The sequence below is a fragment of the Papaver somniferum genome, chromosome 3 (assembly GCF_003573695.1).
Source record: "Papaver somniferum cultivar HN1 chromosome 3, ASM357369v1, whole genome shotgun sequence".
NCBI lineage: Eukaryota > Viridiplantae > Streptophyta > Magnoliopsida > Ranunculales > Papaveraceae > Papaver > Papaver somniferum.
The window spans coordinates 217,820,180-217,838,327 of NC_039360.1; the positions used below are offsets into that span (position 1 = coordinate 217,820,180).

At 37.2% G+C, this 18,148-nt stretch overlaps 1 protein-coding gene across 1 annotated transcript; it reads right to left on the minus strand.

The window, feature by feature from the left end:
- Window positions 1-3,722: 3,722 nt before the first annotated feature.
- Window positions 3,723-5,281, minus strand: LOC113358676 (S-type anion channel SLAH1-like). Its single transcript, XM_026602297.1, has 2 exons — window positions 4,320-5,281; window positions 3,723-4,215 (listed from the first exon to the last, which is right to left on the minus strand). The coding sequence occupies exons 1-2, from the start codon at window positions 5,274-5,276 to the stop codon at window positions 3,919-3,921; spliced, it is 1,254 nt and encodes a 417-aa protein (XP_026458082.1). The 5' UTR covers window positions 5,277-5,281; the 3' UTR covers window positions 3,723-3,918.
- Window positions 5,282-18,148: the final 12,867 nt, after the last annotated feature.

Genomic DNA, 18,148 nt, shown 5'->3' on the forward strand with positions numbered 1-18,148 from the left:
GTTCCGCCACCTTGGCTCCTTTTTGAGTTTCTGATTGGATGATTCTGAGACAAGCTTGAACATAAGTATACTAAGTTGGTCTTATCAAGATTCTTATCACCTCTTAGTTAGGTTCTGCCATGAATAAGATATGCGACCAGTGGAGGGTATTTGAGGTTTGTGATATCATCTTAAGAATACTGCATGTAATGATGCCATAAATTAATACACCAAAACTGAAGACTAGCTCAACTGTCAACTGCTGTATGATATCAGCCGTTCTTAATGATCCAACAGATATAAAATTATCGATCAACCAATCCAACGTGATTGAAATGCCTGCTGCTGCCTTGAACAAAGGGTATACTAATAATATATGCACACTCATAAGTGTTTCTCAGAACTAAATTTGTATTCAGTGATAAGTTAGGTATTCGTACTAATCACCATACTAGATTGTCTTCCACAAAAATATGTTGATTTAGTGTTTTTAAGTTGGAACTACTGCTTGATGATCACAAGGCCACATGCACTTTCGGTTTTGTGGTGGAAAAAGAAATTATTGGAAATGGAATTGTACTAGGATTACATTAACGAATTAAGTCCCACACGTTAAATAGATAGTATTAAGTACATTATTAGTACTTGTGGCGCACCCAGCCAAGTTATAATCCAAAACCTCCCAATGCCTCTAGTTAGTTACAGTTGTAAAGAGATAATAATCACCGGCATACATCCAGTGTAATTAAAGACCATTGTACTCGCATGTTCTGCATGATTTACTTCACTGTTGGTTAGAATGAACCAGTGTTTCTATCTCATCATCGACCATAACAATACGACACAAGAGAGGTAAAATTCAATGCAGATAAGTAACCATTCTTACGTGTTATATATAGAGATTGGTCAAACCAAAACAACTATCACCGCTTAGCTCTTTTTAGGGAAAAAAGAACCATAACATGATAAACCTAAAGTGAAACCGCTGGATCATGATGGCAAAACCGCTGGTCATACCTTAGTAGAATCTGTAGTAGGGTTCGTATTAATATGCGAAACCGTTGGATCAGCACGAGGTCTGTTGGGTAAGAAAATAAAAATTACGTGATGAATGTTAAGTGCTGAGTAAACGAACAACCCCGAGAATACTGCAAAGGATGTATAACACGAGCATCAGACCATGGCTTACGCCACCCTTCACTTCTCTGGCATATTTTACATGCAGCTGGATGAAAGAAACAAATAGAAACTTAAGGTGGGAACAGAGCCAGATCCTATGCGTATTAGGGCCCTGTACGAACTTTATCGCAGGGCCTTTTTACGTTCAAAACCTTTTTTTCCTGACAATTTCGAATAGCAATGAGAAAATGTATAGCAATGAGAAAATGAATCCTTGAAAGAGGAGGGAGGAGGGTGTTGATTGTTAGCATACATCACTGAGTTATAGTGGTTGCTTAGTCTTATAGTCGATTTGTTATCGAACAGAAGATAAGAGTAGGGGTTGCTTTGGTTAGGTTTTGTTTGAGAAAAGTTTGGAGATTTTTAAGAAAATTTTCCCTTTAGATAGGAAGGAAGAAATAAGAATAGAAAGAAGACCTAAGTGAACACGTACGTTAGAGATGAATGTAAATATGTAACGACTGGTCTTAATTTCTAAACTTGAAAAAAGGCTTTGGGCTGAGAAGAGCCCTGTGCGTCACACCTCCTGTACACCCTCAGGCCCGGCTCTGGGTGGGAAACCTGACATGAGAAATGACCCTCGGACAACCTTACTCCTTAATAAGTAAAACAAAGAAATGGAATACTATAACATAAAGTTAAGAAAATGTTTTGTTTCATCCCAAAATTAGGTGATGTAGCAGCGGAATGGCCAAATGTACAAAGATTGATGGGATTTCTTACTTATTTTGTCACTGTGAACCAGATACCACAACAGATGGTGAATTAGTGATTGATGAAAAGAAACAAAAGAGAGGTTATGAATTGTTGTACGTAGAAGTAGTGGAGATGATATCTGCATGAGTCAAGTGGGGTTTAGTGGTCGGAAAAGATTTTTACTTTTTCACCTAACTTAAACTCCGTCACTATTTACAAGTTGGAGTTCCACTAATTCCTTATTCCGCGACCATAGCTCCTTTTGAGTTTACTGATTGGATGATTTTGAGACAAGCTTGAACATACGTATATATACTAATTAATACTAAGTTGGACTTATCAAGAGTCTTATCAGATCCCTTACACCATGTTTGGTTACTCCTGATTCATCTGAGTCGTCTGGATCTGAATCATCTGGATCTGAGTGAAATCACCTGACTCATCTGGATCTGAGTCGATATGTTTATTTTGAGTCAGATCTGACTCATCTGACTCGGAAATAAGTGAGTCAGTGGTTTGGTCCCATGAGACAGGGATATTTTGTTACCTGACTCAAATGAGTCCGAGTCAGGGGTTATGTCTGAGTCAGATCTGACTCAAAATGAAAAACAAACGGTCTGACTGCTGACTCGGTCCGAGTCATGAATTGACTCAGATTCAGACGCCGAGTCAGCTGCAAACAAACAAGTTTCTGCCATGAATATGATATTTGACTAGTGGAGAGGATGGATATATGACGTTTGTGATATCATCTCTCAAGAGTACTGCATGTAATGATGGCATAAATTAATACACCAAAACTGAAGACTAGCTCAACTGTCAGCTGGTGTATGCGATTACAGCCGTTCTTAATGAACCAACAGATATGGAATTAAATTTCCTGCTGCCTTAACTATATATGAACACTCATAAGTGTCTTTGAGAACTAAATTTTATCCAATAATAAGTTAGGTATTAGTAGTAATCACAATTCTAGCTTAATGTCTTCCCCAGATATATGTTGATATATAGTGTTTTAAGTTGGAACTACTGCTTGATGATCACAAGGCCAAATGCACTTTCGGCTTTGTGGTGGAATTGTCGTAGGATGACATTAACGAAGTCCCACACATTAGTGTTAGTATTAAGTACATTATTAGTACTTGTGACGCGTCCAGCTAAGTTGCAATCCACCAAAACCTAGCAGAGTACATTTTCTCAAACAAGAGGAATCTATTGACGTGTGTTAAAAATACCGTGCACTATCTCATACTTGCAGATTAACAAGGAATGTCCACAATGCCTCCAGTTAAAGTTGTAAAGGGAGAATCATCACAGGCATACATCCAATCATAAAAACTTATAAGAAGATTCCGACGTTAACGACTATGTGGCATGCATCTAAACCTACATGGAATGGGGAACCTTTTGGGGCCCGATGGTCCCATTCCAAATATCGTAGACCAATACTTTTGTGACGCTTAGGCAGTGTATATATTTTCGTGTAGAAAGAATACTGGTAGATAGAAAGTATTTTCGACGGATCTATCTGAGTACCTTCTTCCACGTGAAATGTGGTTTTCTGCCCAAGTGATCAAATAAATACATGTGTACAGCGCAATCAGAAAATAACCATATACTTCATATCATGCTTAAGTTCAGGGCGTTTTTACGGCTACCCAGATCTAAAGAACCCCTAAACTTTGAGGTCTCAGCCTTTCAGAACAACACCACACATTCAAAACCATCTTCAATTGTGTATCCACTGCTCCAGACACCCAGGGTTATTGCACAGTTACAAATTTAAAAGCATAATGAAGGGCAAGATATCTGAGGAAGGTTCTCAGCAAGACTAACAATAATATTGGCCATTCAGACGGAACAAAAGATTTGTAAGAAGGGGAGGAATTTTATATATATGTTACATAGACCAAAGGGTTCATGTAAATTGGCATGTATCGACCATTGTACTAACAAGTTCTGCATGCCACTCGCATAATTTTACTTCACTGTTGGTTAGAGAGAAAAAACACCATAACATCAACTTAAAGCGAAACCGCTGGATCATCACGGCAAAACTGCTGGTCATACCTTAGTAGAATCTGTAATAGGGTTCATATTAGTTGGATCAGCATGAGGTCTTTTGGGTAAGAAGTTAAAAATTACATGATGAATGTTAAGTGCCGAATAAACGAACAATCCCAAGAATACTGCAAAAGATGTTGCGGATAGCACGAGCATCAAACCATGGCTTACACTACTCTTCACTTCTCTGGAATATTTAATCGAAGCCAATGCAAGCATTGTCAATGGAAATGAATAAGCCCACCACACAATATTGAACCTTCTCATTGATTTCTTGAACAAATTAGGCCTTGAAACCTGCAATATAAATTTGGATAAGTACGTGATCCTTAATCATAGTTGCTTCCGTACTTTAAATATATGAAAAACTGTAAGATACGTATACTGATCAGGCGACTTACCAGTGACGCAAAGAGGAAAAGAGAGAGAAAGAAAAGCATCTTAGACATCGGATCGAATGTTCCAGTGATCGAATACCAAGCTAAACTTGCCATGCTTGGTGTCGCGAAGAACAAGAAGTAAACAGGGTTTAACATAACTGGTAATCGATCCTTTCCACCTAATCTTTGATATAATGTAACAAATAAGACAAGATAATGAGCCATTCCCAATGAAAACATACAAATTGCACTCTCTTTCCATCCCATTTCAGCTGCTACTCTAGCACCAACTAAATTTCCAATAACTGTTAACTGACTAGTCGGATTTGCCACTGCTGATAGAAACCTTTTTCCTTTCGTAAACCACTGCCCATATATTTTCAGGTCAAGAACTACAACTGGCAATATGAATATCCACCAAAGCGCTGCGAAGTAAATAGTTTTTGGAGCTAAGAATGGTGAAGTTTGAAGTAAGAGAAGCCAAGAAGTCCATGGAGCAAATAAGTAGTTCACTCCTACATGGTGACAGTATTCAGATTTCACCATTTTAAAGTGATAAAAACATTTTAATATGTAGAGAAATGATAGAGATAATAGTGTGGTTAAAGCCAGACACCAAAGAAGGACAAAAGCTGCTCTAGGAAACGCATGTAATAACCCGTGAAACATCTGTGGATCTTGATCATTTGGTTGATCACCAAATGTTTTCCATAGTAAGGCTTGAGTGCAAAAAGAGAGACTTATTCTAAAATAACCGGCATGGATTCTAGTTAGGATTGAGGACGAAGATGAGTAGTGTTTTTTGTTAATGAATGAAAGTTCTTGCTGACAAGCTGGTGCAGCTGTTTGAGTATTGGTAGTGATGATGGAAGAATCGATAACAAGCTCAATTTGGTTATGTGGTTTTTTAATCTCATCCATTTTTGTATGGATTGTGGTTTGGTGCCTAAGGTTTCTTTTACATTCTAAGCATTGCATTATGGGTTTATATAGGATAATCAATGCAAGCATGCATGCGTATATAACTGAGTAATGGGACGGACGTCCTTTTCTGAAGGTGCTCTACAGAGTCCCTTATGCCTTAACAAGTAAAACAAAGAAATGGAATAATATCAAAATAAAGGTAAGAAAATGTTTTGTTTCATCCCAAATTAAGTGATGTAGTAATAGTAGGGGAATGGCCAAATGTACGAAAGCAATATTGATAGGGTTTCTTACTTAATATGTCTCTGTGAACCAGATACCACAACAGATGGTGAATTAGTGATTGATGAAAAGAAACAAAAGAGAGGTTATGAATTGTTGTACGTAGCAGTAGTGGAGATGATATCTGCATAAGTCAAGTGGATCAGTCTAGTGGCCAGAAAAGATTCTTACTTTTTGACCTAACTTAAACTCGATCTTTGTTTACAAGTTGGAGCTCCACTAATTCCTTGTTCCGCGACCTTAGCTTATTATTGAGTTTTTCATTGGATGATTGTTTTGAGCGTATAATTCTGAGACATGTACATTAAATACGGAGTCGAGAATTTTATGCGGATGTTTAGACACTAAAAGCAGAAATCAATTCCAAAAGTTAGGAGGTGAAACTTTTTGTTTTACAACAAGTTAATACTTTTTACTTCCAGGAGTCATTATCGAATTTTGTTACCAGCCTAACGCATTGGAATACCAGAGACAGAAGTCACAAGCAGAACCATATTGCTTTACAAAAACTTAATTTTTTTTGCTTCTTGAATTTTATACCGAAACTGTTAATTTCTTGCTTTTTGACTTAAAGTCACAATGTAACTTATAAATGTGCCAAAAAGATATATCCAAACATCCTCGTAGGCACGTTATTTTGGCCAATTACTTTGTATGTTGTATTTGCTAGAAATATGGCGTGAAAGACGCCTACCCCTGCAGCACATATAGTGGTAAAATCGATGGATGGCAAACAATAATTAGCACCAAATTCGTTATCGATCAAACGATAATAAAGTAATATGGCTGCAAAGAATAAAAGGGTGATGACAAACAAAAGATGTAGAGAAATGTCAGTGATGATAAATTATAGAAGAAGAGCCTATCATTTTTGGAGGACTAAAACCTCTCTTGCGTACGGAATTGATCATTACTGGTTTAGGGAAACTTCACTTAATGGAACTGATTACACAATAGAAAAAGTAGTCCTGGATTGTAATTGATTTGGGCGTAATTCAGGGACAACAAAGTCTCACACGTGAGACATGCAAGGCTTTCTTTATCAGTAAGTTTCCGAACTTTTTTTCCTTTTTGGAAAAAAAAGGAAAAGAAAAGCCATGCATAAAATATGTGAGTAGTGGAAGAAATGGATATTTGATGTTTGTGATATCATCTCCACTGAGTCAATAAGATATCTTTCATTATTAACATTTGGGAGACGTTCTTTTATTAAGTAGGTGCCCTAGACTCCTGTCCTTGGATGCGTTTCTTCTGTATTTGAGGTGCCACCATTCATTAGTGATTCTTTGGCCAGATACTATAATGAATCATAGCATATATAAGACTCAACTGTTGTATGTGGCGTGGAGATAACAGCTGTTCTTAATGAAACAACGTAATTAAATTGCCTGCTGCCTTAAACAAAGGGTGCACAAATTATGCACAATCATAAGTGTTTTTGAGAACTAATTTTTGTTCAGTGATAAGTTAGGTATCAGTACTAATCACTATACTAGATTGTCTTCCACAAAAAATGTGGTGGCAGTGTTTTAAGTTGGAACTACTGCTTGATGATCACAAGGCCAAATGCCCTTTCGGCTTTGTGGTGGAAATTATTGGAAATGGAATTGCAGTAGGATGACATTAACGAATTAAGTCCCACACATTAATTAGATATAGTATTAAGTACATTAGATATCATTGAGTACATCAGTACGTACTTCCCACGCACCCAGTGAAGTTAAGATCCACCAAAAGCTGGCAAACTACATTTTCTCAAGCAAAGAGGAGAGTATCGACTCTGAAGTGATCAAACCATACCAATCATTTCTATTCAGCCCACTGTCAATTTCGTTTTTTATCTTTTGGAATAAATCCACTCAGACCCCTCTTGCGGGGTATGTGGAAATGGGTCCCACTGGTCTGGAAAAAACATTCCGAAAAGGGCGCTGCTACGGTCACTGAGATCGGGTTTCGTGCATAATCCTTAGAACATCTCTAATGCAGGGTATCAACGTCTATTTTATGTGAAGGTCTTATTTACACATTTTTATTTGTGGGTCGTTGTTAAAAGACAAACAAATGATGAAGGTAAAAATTTTTTTAGCTAAAATTCATCTCCAATCCTCAAATCCTTATTAATATTCAACATTTTTTATTTGAATTTAGAGACAAAATGATGATGTGGACCTATAATCCAGGGTCATGAAGAAAGTTTAATTTAAACTTTTTTCTTTACCCCCATTAAGTCATATCATCACTTTTTATGATTTTGACACTTACACTGGAGATAAAATTGTGGTGCAAAAAAATTTAAACCATATGTGGCATGTCTTTTAAGACCTTAACCCATTGCATTGCAGATACTTTTATCTAGCAAAACTTTGACCTCCTCAACCATGGATTAACAGGACAGGAGTGAGATAATTTAAAGTCAAGAGGTGTAGTTATCGATGAAGTTTGTATATATCCACCGTCGTAATGGTTTTAAAAATGCGGATCATACATTTGTGAAACTTGTAGATATCTATTTTATATTATACAAAGGAAAGACCCCTTAACTGTTCATCAACAGTGTTTTGAAGGTGCACGTTTTGGATTTCCAAAATGGCCCTTTTTCCATGCCCACATAACTCATGTGCTATAAATAAAGAGAAGGTATATTAGTACTTTTAGTTTTAAACTTTATCATACATGGAGTGTAAATCTGGGTCCCTATGATAAAATTGATGGCAAGTTGCATGTGCATACGCAAGTGCGGAAAAATCTTGTATACCAAAAATCTAATACATCATGTGGCACGAGATTAAAGGAGGAGTAACTTAATATGCTATTACGGTATACATTATATTTCTCTTTAAGTTGTTTAGTACCTAAACTATTTCTGTCCACGTGTGGTGCATTACTAAAGGTGGAAGTTACTTAGTATGCTACGATGGAGTACACTACACGTAACACTATCAAGATTGCTTAGTTACTCAGCAATAAGCTACAATATAGGTACCTAGGTGTATCTGTTTGCTTAGTTACTCAGCAATAAGCTACAATATAGGTACCTAGGTGTATCTGTTTGTCAGAGATAACTGAGCAGTCTACGCAACATTAATTATGAAGGCGCGTGCTATTCAATCACGTGCGCTGGGAATACGTGGAACCCTCGGGCTAGAGTAGGTGAACGGCTAACGAATGTACCACATTGACCAAGGACCATCATATTTCGATGGAACAGAAAGCAGCAAAGATAACACAAAAAGATATATAAATACTCAGCCTAATCTCACGAATGAGATGGGACTTTTGGGTTGGCTAGAATTAGGAAAAGGTTTTCTCTCCCGCTCTACTTTATCTTCTATTTAATATAGTTCCTCCGTGTTTTTGTATCAAGATCGATAATAAAATTACCATTTTTATCCATGGATGTAGGTTAGAATTAATTGAACCACGTAATTTCTTATGTAATTTATTAACTTAATTGTACTTACTACCATTCACTTACACTATGTTTTCTATTTTACTGAGTTATTTGTTCAACAGAGATATTTAGCTTATCTACTTACTCGCCTCTGTATTGCAGACATATCTTTGTTCTCTTAGTATCCGCTCTTACGAAATATCTTTAATTACTAAGTATATGATCTTCTGAGAAAATCTCTTTTCGAACGTATCTTTATTTCTTAGTATCAGGTCAACTTTGGTACTTTTCTAACTTAGTATCTAATCCACTGAGCTGATCTTGTTACCGGAAAATTAGTAACCACATACCTCCAAATCGATATACTCCAAGATGATTCCAGATTTCAATTCTTTTATTGGACAAGTTGCAAATTTCTTTGTGAAAAGACGAGGGTACGCAAATACACCACAATCTTTTTATTTCAACCTATAAGTCTGATACCAAGTGTGATCGTTTATGGACATAGTCGAGACAATGCGAAAACTTGATATTCACTTGATAATAGTTACGGTCAGAAACCGTTTTACTATATGATCAATATCAAGTGATTAGGATTAACGCACAAAAGTATTAACTTTATTATAATATAAAACAATTACAATGCGAAAGTAAAATTAAATAACACAATGAATGTACCGTTTTGCTAGTCCAGTTTTGAATACTATTAGAATTAATTCGCTATACAAAATACAATACAAACTTCGTATAATTGATACCAAGCAGACTACCTCTAGATACTCAGTTCCCTCAGTATCCTTGCGCCTTCGACTTCTAGAGTCACACATGTGAATAGCAGGTCTTTTGGGTCGTATTCCAAACTGCAAAGGAAGAATCTGTTTGGAAACCATTTTAATCAATCTTACTACAAGATATAGATGAGTCGTTGACAAAGGCTCTTATGTTTAATCTAATAAAATCCTTTGTCTGGTTAGGTCAATCTATCCAATAACTACCGAAATAGTCAAGTTTATATTCACACTCAATCGATATAGATCTCAAAGAAAAATATAGAGAATGTCGATCTCACGAAACTAATTAATCAGATCTATCAAAGATAAATTGATTCTAGTCAGATCCCAGTTGATTAATGTTTATGCAAACAATTCACAAGATACGAAAACTAATAAGAAATATTCTTCGTCTTCAAATCTTCTTTTATCTTCAAAACCTGCACACAATCACTTGAATATCTTGTGACCAATCACGCACAGAATGGAGTCCGTTAACAATGGATTATTACAAGATGTCTTTAGATCTAACAACAACTTTAAAGATCCCGTCGATACTTCGATCTAGTTTGAGTGAATCTTATATCAGAAGAGAAGATTCTCAAGCATAAACAAATAGATGCAATCAAAGTTTCAACAACTGCTAGTCAATCAAATCAAATGAAAATTAATAATACTACAATTATCTAGTTTTCACCAATGGTACTCGTAGAGCTTCTTGATCCTACAGAAGTTTTAAACGAGTGATCGTAATAGATTTCACCTAATTAGGATACTTTACGCTCCGAATAGACGTCTCCACCAGAAACAATAAGAAATGAAGTTTGCCTGGCTCTTAGGATATTTTCTAGAAATGTAAACTTGTGAATAAGTCATGCACTTGAGCATTTTTCTATGAAAGGAGGGTCTTTTCTATCTTTGTAAAGGTCCACATATTTCAAATAAATTTTGAAAGTTCACAAATAAAATTTTATCGTGAGACACAGAGCTATTTCAAAAATCTATCTAATATGAGGGATTATTGTTCATTACTTTAACTACGAATGAATTTTCCTAAAAGTATTTGTGCGAAAGTTCAAGTTTTGAAAATAAAATTTTGATCTTCATGAAACCTCACAAACATAATTTTTTCTACTGAAACTAGACCATGTTTATTCAAAAAATATACATATCTCTTTCATGTTAAGGATTATTGTTCGTTTCCTAAACCGACGGACGGACGACCGTTTGTTAAAAAAAAAATTTCATAAAACCTGCACATACACGTCTACCCATGAAATTTTGTTTTTAAACAACTCATGACTAACAGACAGTAAAAAAAAAAATCGGACTTACCTATTCGGCGTCGGCCGGAACTTGGCCGGGCGGCAGTCGATGATGGTCCGCGGTGATTGAGGTCCGAAGGGAATCTTTTCTCCTCCTGTTGCTCGCATGAAGGTGGCGAAGAGAGGGAGGTGCTTGCTCGGTCTAGAAGATATAAAAAAAATTAGGGCTTCTTCCCTTTTATATCAATTTTGTTTCCAAAAACCTAATAAAACAAGGATTTCCCTTTTCGGGTCGGGCCCGTAAACGCTAAACCGACCAAAACTGGGCGTCCGATCGTCCAAATTAGCAGTGCTTCATCTCTCCATTATCACGGGATGACACTCTATTATATTGTCAGGGTCTTTATCTGAGCATTTGCTCGTACATGACACCGTTGGAGCAAATCGGGGATTCTGAAAATACCTTTGTACGACTGAGTTCCACTGCTTGTCTTGTCAACTGGAAAATAACCATCTAGTGCTTACTGCGGAACATGACTTTCCCTCACTAAGCAGGGGACTTAATGTTACTGGTGGATTTTCGACAAAGGTCAAAATCGTAAAATCATGACACTGCATGTTTCTGACCCGGCTTCAGGAACGCATGTGACGATTCATATTTTATGATCCGTGAACCATTTCACGAACTCTGACTGAGTAAGAGTTCCTCTTAGAGCCATGATGAATATGTTTCTCGAAAGGCCTCCCCGGTTGAGCGTTCGATGCTACACATTTCATCATGACCTCTATGTAGAATCAAATAAATTGGGCGGTTCTCTAGACATAATTGTTTATTAGAGAGATTAACGCCTTCAGGACGTCGACGTTGCACGTTGTTATCTGACTACATAGAGATACCCACCTCTACATAGAATAACGATTGGGCGGTTCTCTAGACAGAATCATTTGTTAGAGGACTTAACGCCTTCAGGACGTTGACACTGCACGATGTTCCCTGACTATGTAGAGAGACCATGTATAGATTCAGGCGGCTCTCTAGACATAATTGTTTGTTAGAGGGCTAAACGTCTTCAGGACGTCGACGCTGCACGTTGTTCCCTGACTATGCACCTTTCAGAACGAGTATGATGCTTCAACTATCTCATATATCGATTCTGCAAATAGATTAATTCTACCGTGACATTCATCCACTAAATTCCTAAAAAATAATCTATTATATCTCATTACTCTGTTCCCTGAATTTCCCGTCTGGATTCATGGATTAATAATAGTTAACCATTTTGTCTCATTACTTCGTTCCTTGAATTCCCCGACTGGATTTCATGGATTAGTAATAGATACTCAATTCATTTTATTACTCCGTTTCATGAATCATTCTCCGCTGAATTTCATGAATTAGTAATAATTACTCAACAATCGGGCGCCTGGACTATCATCGAGTAAGCCCCAAGAAGATAGTGCAGTGTACTCAACGATGATGCACGAACGAGCACCCAAATTCACGAATGAGCATTCAAAAATATGGACAAACGAGGAAACCCACACAAAATAGGAGAAACAAAATAATAATAAAATATAAAAGAGGCGCCTAGAAACCGGGCCCACCGGCCGGCCGGTCATGCCGTTGTGGCCAGTCCCCCATGCCTCTTCCTTTATTTTTTATTATTTTGTTATTTTCATGATCTCATGAAGAATCCTTCATTCGATCAACTTTTCTTGTTTGAGCAAACTCACGGTTTCTCCATATTTTTCTTAAACGATAAAAAATAAAAAATAAATAGGAAAAGTGTCACGGGACCCGGGATACCTAGACGTCCGGTCATGCCCTAGCCATGGTCGGTCCCACACTTTGAAATCCCTTGTTTTCACAATTATTATTTCTCTCATCTCATGAAACTCCTCCGTTTGAGCAAAAACCCTGGTTTCTCCATATTTGCTCAAATATTGCTCAAACCATGAAAAAACCGAAAATTCAAATGATCACACGACCGACTAGGCTGCTCACGTGAAATGTTAAAATATTATTATTTTTTAATATTCTCAAAATATTGGTCACATGAACAAAGTTCTACTTTCTCATTCGAGCAAAATCAAGAATTTCAGTTAAAGATCAAACTCTTCTGAAAACCCAAAATATTGCTCAAACGCACACCAGAAAATATCAAATCTCTCGGGACTGAGACAAGGAAATCATGGTGACACGGACATGCTTCCTTGACCTACCAAGGACGGCCCTAAGGATTGCAAGGATCCGGTTCCATACATCTTTACAATTCTAACCTAATTTGCTCAATTGCTCATATTGGGTCCAAACTCTTTCCAACCAACTTGGAATTTGCTCAATATACCGTCAACTGGTCCCACACCACTAAGGACCGGTTCTATGCTCCCTTGGAAAGTTTCTCACTTCTCCATAATTAGGTTTTATCACATAATGCTCAGACGAGCACTATTTTTAATAAATGATTAAACCCCACATTTAATCATCCTTTCACCAACCAGTCAACAAAGGAAGTTGGTGCACGCTCGATCGAGCACTTGGGTGCTACATGGTCGCCCATCATCCCATGTATCCGGTCACTCCTTCACTCAGTGGCCTATTTTCAATAAATCATCAATTGATCAAAATTAGGGTTTTCGAACAAATGCTCTGCAAATCATGATTTTGAGCAATTTCAAAAACTAATAAACTTTTGTTGACCCAGCAATCAATAATTGGATTAATTATATAATATTTGGTGGGCTATCAATATTTTAATTATTATTGGGTCACGTTACCAATAATTCATCGAATTGAGCAATACTTGCTCGGTTGCTCGAATAGTGATCCAACTATCAATATTTAGTAATTTATCGAATTGAGCAATAATCGCTCAGCATATTAATATTTCGTCGAATATTGATTCAACTCAATATTCAACAATTCGTCGAATTTAAAATATTTGCTCAGACGAGCAATATCAACATCATTCAAGAACTGTACGTCTCACATGTTCAAACCATGAATCACTGAGCATTCGTCAATCATGCTCGATTCTATAAAAACTTAGACTCACTGTCTAATCAAGTCAATGACTGACTAATCAAATGCACCTCTGCTTTGCAGACTCCACGTTCGTGAGACATCAATCACGTCACATGGGGGATATCAATTAGGGTTTTGGTATGGCGCCCAACAACACGTGTGTTCATCCACGATGATAATTGTGAGTAAGTCGTGCAAACGGTTGAGAGAGTTAGAAAAGTAGTGGGTGGACGATCAACCAAGTCTCCACACGACATGAAACTGATTTTACCACGATCTCCCACTTTCCCACTCTTTCACTTAAGAAACCGTCACACTTACTTGGATCAATGTGTTCACTATTTTGACAATATAAATAAGTCAAAAATCAATGACTGGGGAGAACAATCGTCTGCAAACAATTCTCTCGATCGAAAACTTATTTAGACAGTTCACATATTTGCAGAAACCTTCAACACATCCAAAATCCTTGATCATCATTGATCCCACAATTATCAGCTTCCCTCCTATAGATCAACCCATCTCCCTCTTTGTGACTGAATTGACTCTGGAACGGCCATTGACTTGGTTTAGGACGGAGTCCTACAGATTGATCTCTCGAAATCAAAGCACTCACGTGCAGTGCATCTATGTGAGGTTAAGAAGTTTGCTCGGTTGAGTCTTGCTTGAATCGTCGTCTCTTCACTTTCCTAAAAAACCAACAAATCTTTTTTCCCCATCTACAGCTGGTTTAATCATTTACTAAAAATAGCGCTCGTCTGAGCATTAGGTGATAAAACCTGATTATGTAGAAGTGAGGGACCAACCAAGGGGTCATGGAACCGACCCTGGTAGTCATGGGACCGACTGACGATCGTTTGATGAAAGTCCAAGTTGTTTGGAAGAGTTTGAACCTAATATGAACAAATTAGGTCAAATGATGAAGATGTGTAGGACCGACTTCTTACAAGCCAAAGGGATGACCCTGGTCAGTCAAAGTAATATGCCCATGTAACCATAATGTTTGTGTCTCATTTCTAAGAGTTTTGGTATTTTCTGGTGCGCGTTTGAGTAATATTTGAGAAAACATGGAGAAACCCAGGTTTTCCTCAAACGGAGGACTTTTATGAGATCAAGGAAATAATAGTAATAAAATTAGGGATTATAAGGTGTGGGACCGGTCAAGGTTAGGGCATGACCGACCGGCTAGTAGACCCGGTCCCGTGACACCCTTCCCTATTTAATATTATTTTCATCATGTGAAGCAAATATGATGAAACTGAGGAGTTTTGCTCAAATGAAGGAGTTTTCCTGAGACGAGGAATAATAATAAAATAAGGAATAAGAGAGGTTGTGAGACCGGCCACGGCTAGGGCATTGCCGGCCAGTTAGCCCGGTCCCGTGACTCTCTTCCTTATTTTATGTTGTTTTCATCATGTGAAGGAAATAAGAGTTTTGCTCGAATCGAGGAAATTTGCTCGCGTGAAGAAGTTTTCATGAGATCGGGAAAAAATAATAAAATAAGATAAAATAAAATAAAGAAGAGGTGTGGGTCCGGCCACGGTGGCATAACCGGCCGGACGGTGGGCCGGGTCCCCTAGGCGCTCTTTTTAATATTTTGTTATTATTACTTTTCTTGCGTGTTTTGCATAGGTTTCCTCGTTCTTTCGTATTTTTGAATGCTCGTTCATGTATTCGGGTGCTCGTTCATGCATTATAATTAAGTACACTCTCACCATTTTCTCGGGGCTTATTCGGTGGTGGCTTAGATGCCCGCATGTTGAATATTTATTACTAGGCCATGGAATTCTGCTGGGAAAATCCATGAATTGAAGTAACAAAATATTATAAAGAATGTAGAATGTTTTCTAGGAATTCAATTGATGAATCTAACGACTAGAAATAATTAATTGATGGCTCTATACTAGCACGTTGTCTATGAGCAGTACAAGTATTCGAGGATTGAGCGATATGAGCTAATTGAAGCATCATATTTATTCTGTATAGTCAGGGAAAACATTGTTGCATTCTGGAGACGTTATCACTCTATACTAGCAGGAAAGCTGTCTAGGAGCCGTCCAATCGTTAAGATTATATACATGTCTTTTATATGGTCAGGGAAAACATTGTTACATCCTGAAGACGTTATCGCTCTATACTAGTAGGTAAGCTATCTAGTAGCCGTCCAATCGTTCGACTCTATATAAAAGTGATTATTGAAGTTGTTCAGTATTAATGAAATATGTTGTGGTCTCAATTGAGAGACTGCATATTCATGTATGTTCTGAGAGGCAATACACTCAGTCAGAGGTTCTTATGGATGATCTGAGAGGCAATACACTCAATCAGAGACCATCAAGGCATGAATTTTCAAGATTAAACGAGAGACATGAGTCTCAATATTCGTCTGATTACTGGATCAGGAATATGCAAGTTTATGACTTTACGATTTTAACCTTAGTCAAAAATCCACCCCCAACAGTTTTCATAAATCTTATTACAATGAGAATATTATATCTTCAAAAGCAAATCTACTAAAACCAGTCCAAACCCTAATCAACTAGAAAAAAAACCTAATACTAGTCCAATACTAGCAAAATGATATCCTGATATATCCTCTCGTGCAAACCATGTTAGTCCCCAGCTCGAAACACCTTCTGTTTGCAGAGTCTAGTGCGGAGTTTGTTGAGCTCCACTCCTTGAGCCTCCACCTATTCAGTGAAGAGACTTACGGCTTCGTTGTATTACTTCACTTATTAGATCGTCAAATGTACAAAATCCTTACCTTAGCATCATATTCTTGCATGAAATTTCCTCTCATTTTTTCATTAGAAGCTGGGACACCAGCCATAATAAGGGGGTTGTTAAGTCTCTTCAGGTATATACCATTTATACCATTTTCTACTTTTCGCGTGGCGTTGGTGATAGTAAGCGATCACCTTCCTATATCTACTCCAACTTAGGCAGAAACGTACGTGTTCAATATCTTACTAGGAGGTTCATCATTATTATTATTCGGTTCCGGGAATGTGGCTTCGCATATGGATAACGTGATGTCGAAGTTGGGATGCAGGTAACTTGTCCTCCGCGCACCGTATTCATATAATGATGGTAAGTATAAGGCACCACCTTGTTTTCATGGAGCCACAGTCGTCCGAGTACATATATCATATGATATGTCGGGGTCTTCTCAATCACATGAAACTTGACTTTCGCTTGGACGGGACCTAACTTTAAGTCGAGCATTACATAATCATACGTGTCACTGTCAATTTCCTTCAAAAATACTTATTATTGTTGGATGATGAACAACCAACTCTTGGGGCACCCCGGATTACTATAGAAGTTTGAGAGGAATAATGTCTACTAAGGATCCGATGTCTATCAAGGATTTTCTGAATTCTTACAATTGAAGCGTGCATATATGTTCAAAGCAAGATTATGACCTTCTCTTGTCATCATGTCTTCTTTTGTAAATGTGAAGTCTTTGTTGAAAAATGGGTACTCAGAGAATGAAATTTAAAGAACAAAAAGAATGTTGTTGTTGATGGTGGTTTTTAGTTCAGGGCTAAAATTTTGAAATCCTGTATTTAGTGTGTTGTCATTCTGCAAAGAAACAGAGCCATTTAAGAGTAATGAGTGCCTAGGCCTATTTACTCACATATGTATTGAGGAATTCAGTATATTTATATATAAAATTTACCCAGAATGGTGCATTTAACAACAATCCCAAATATTTTATAAATTTTATTAAACTCACTAGTGGAAAAATACAAAATAAAAGTCTGTCAAAAAAACACTTAAAACCTCTAAAAATGACTGCTTCTCGGAGCCCTAAGACTGTAGTCTTATTTCCCAAAACGTCTGCTTTTGGGATTCTTTGATTTTTCAAAATTACGACTTCCACGAACAGACAGTAATAGGAACTAGTGGAAGCAGACGTTTCATTAATTTAAAAAGTGAAAAATACTAGAACCCCCTACTATATGGGTTCAAACATATAGAAGCCCCACAAAATGGATCCTCCACCCTCAACTCCACACTTTCATAAAATGATATTATTAGGCCCGAAAAATCAAATTATCTTTAGATCAGGCCCATAATTAATTATTCCGAATTTTAATAATGGCAACATTGCCCTTTAGTATTTATACAAGGGAATCCCAGAAGCTTCTTTTCATTTCTGTATTCTCTTTCTCTTTCATCTTTATCTC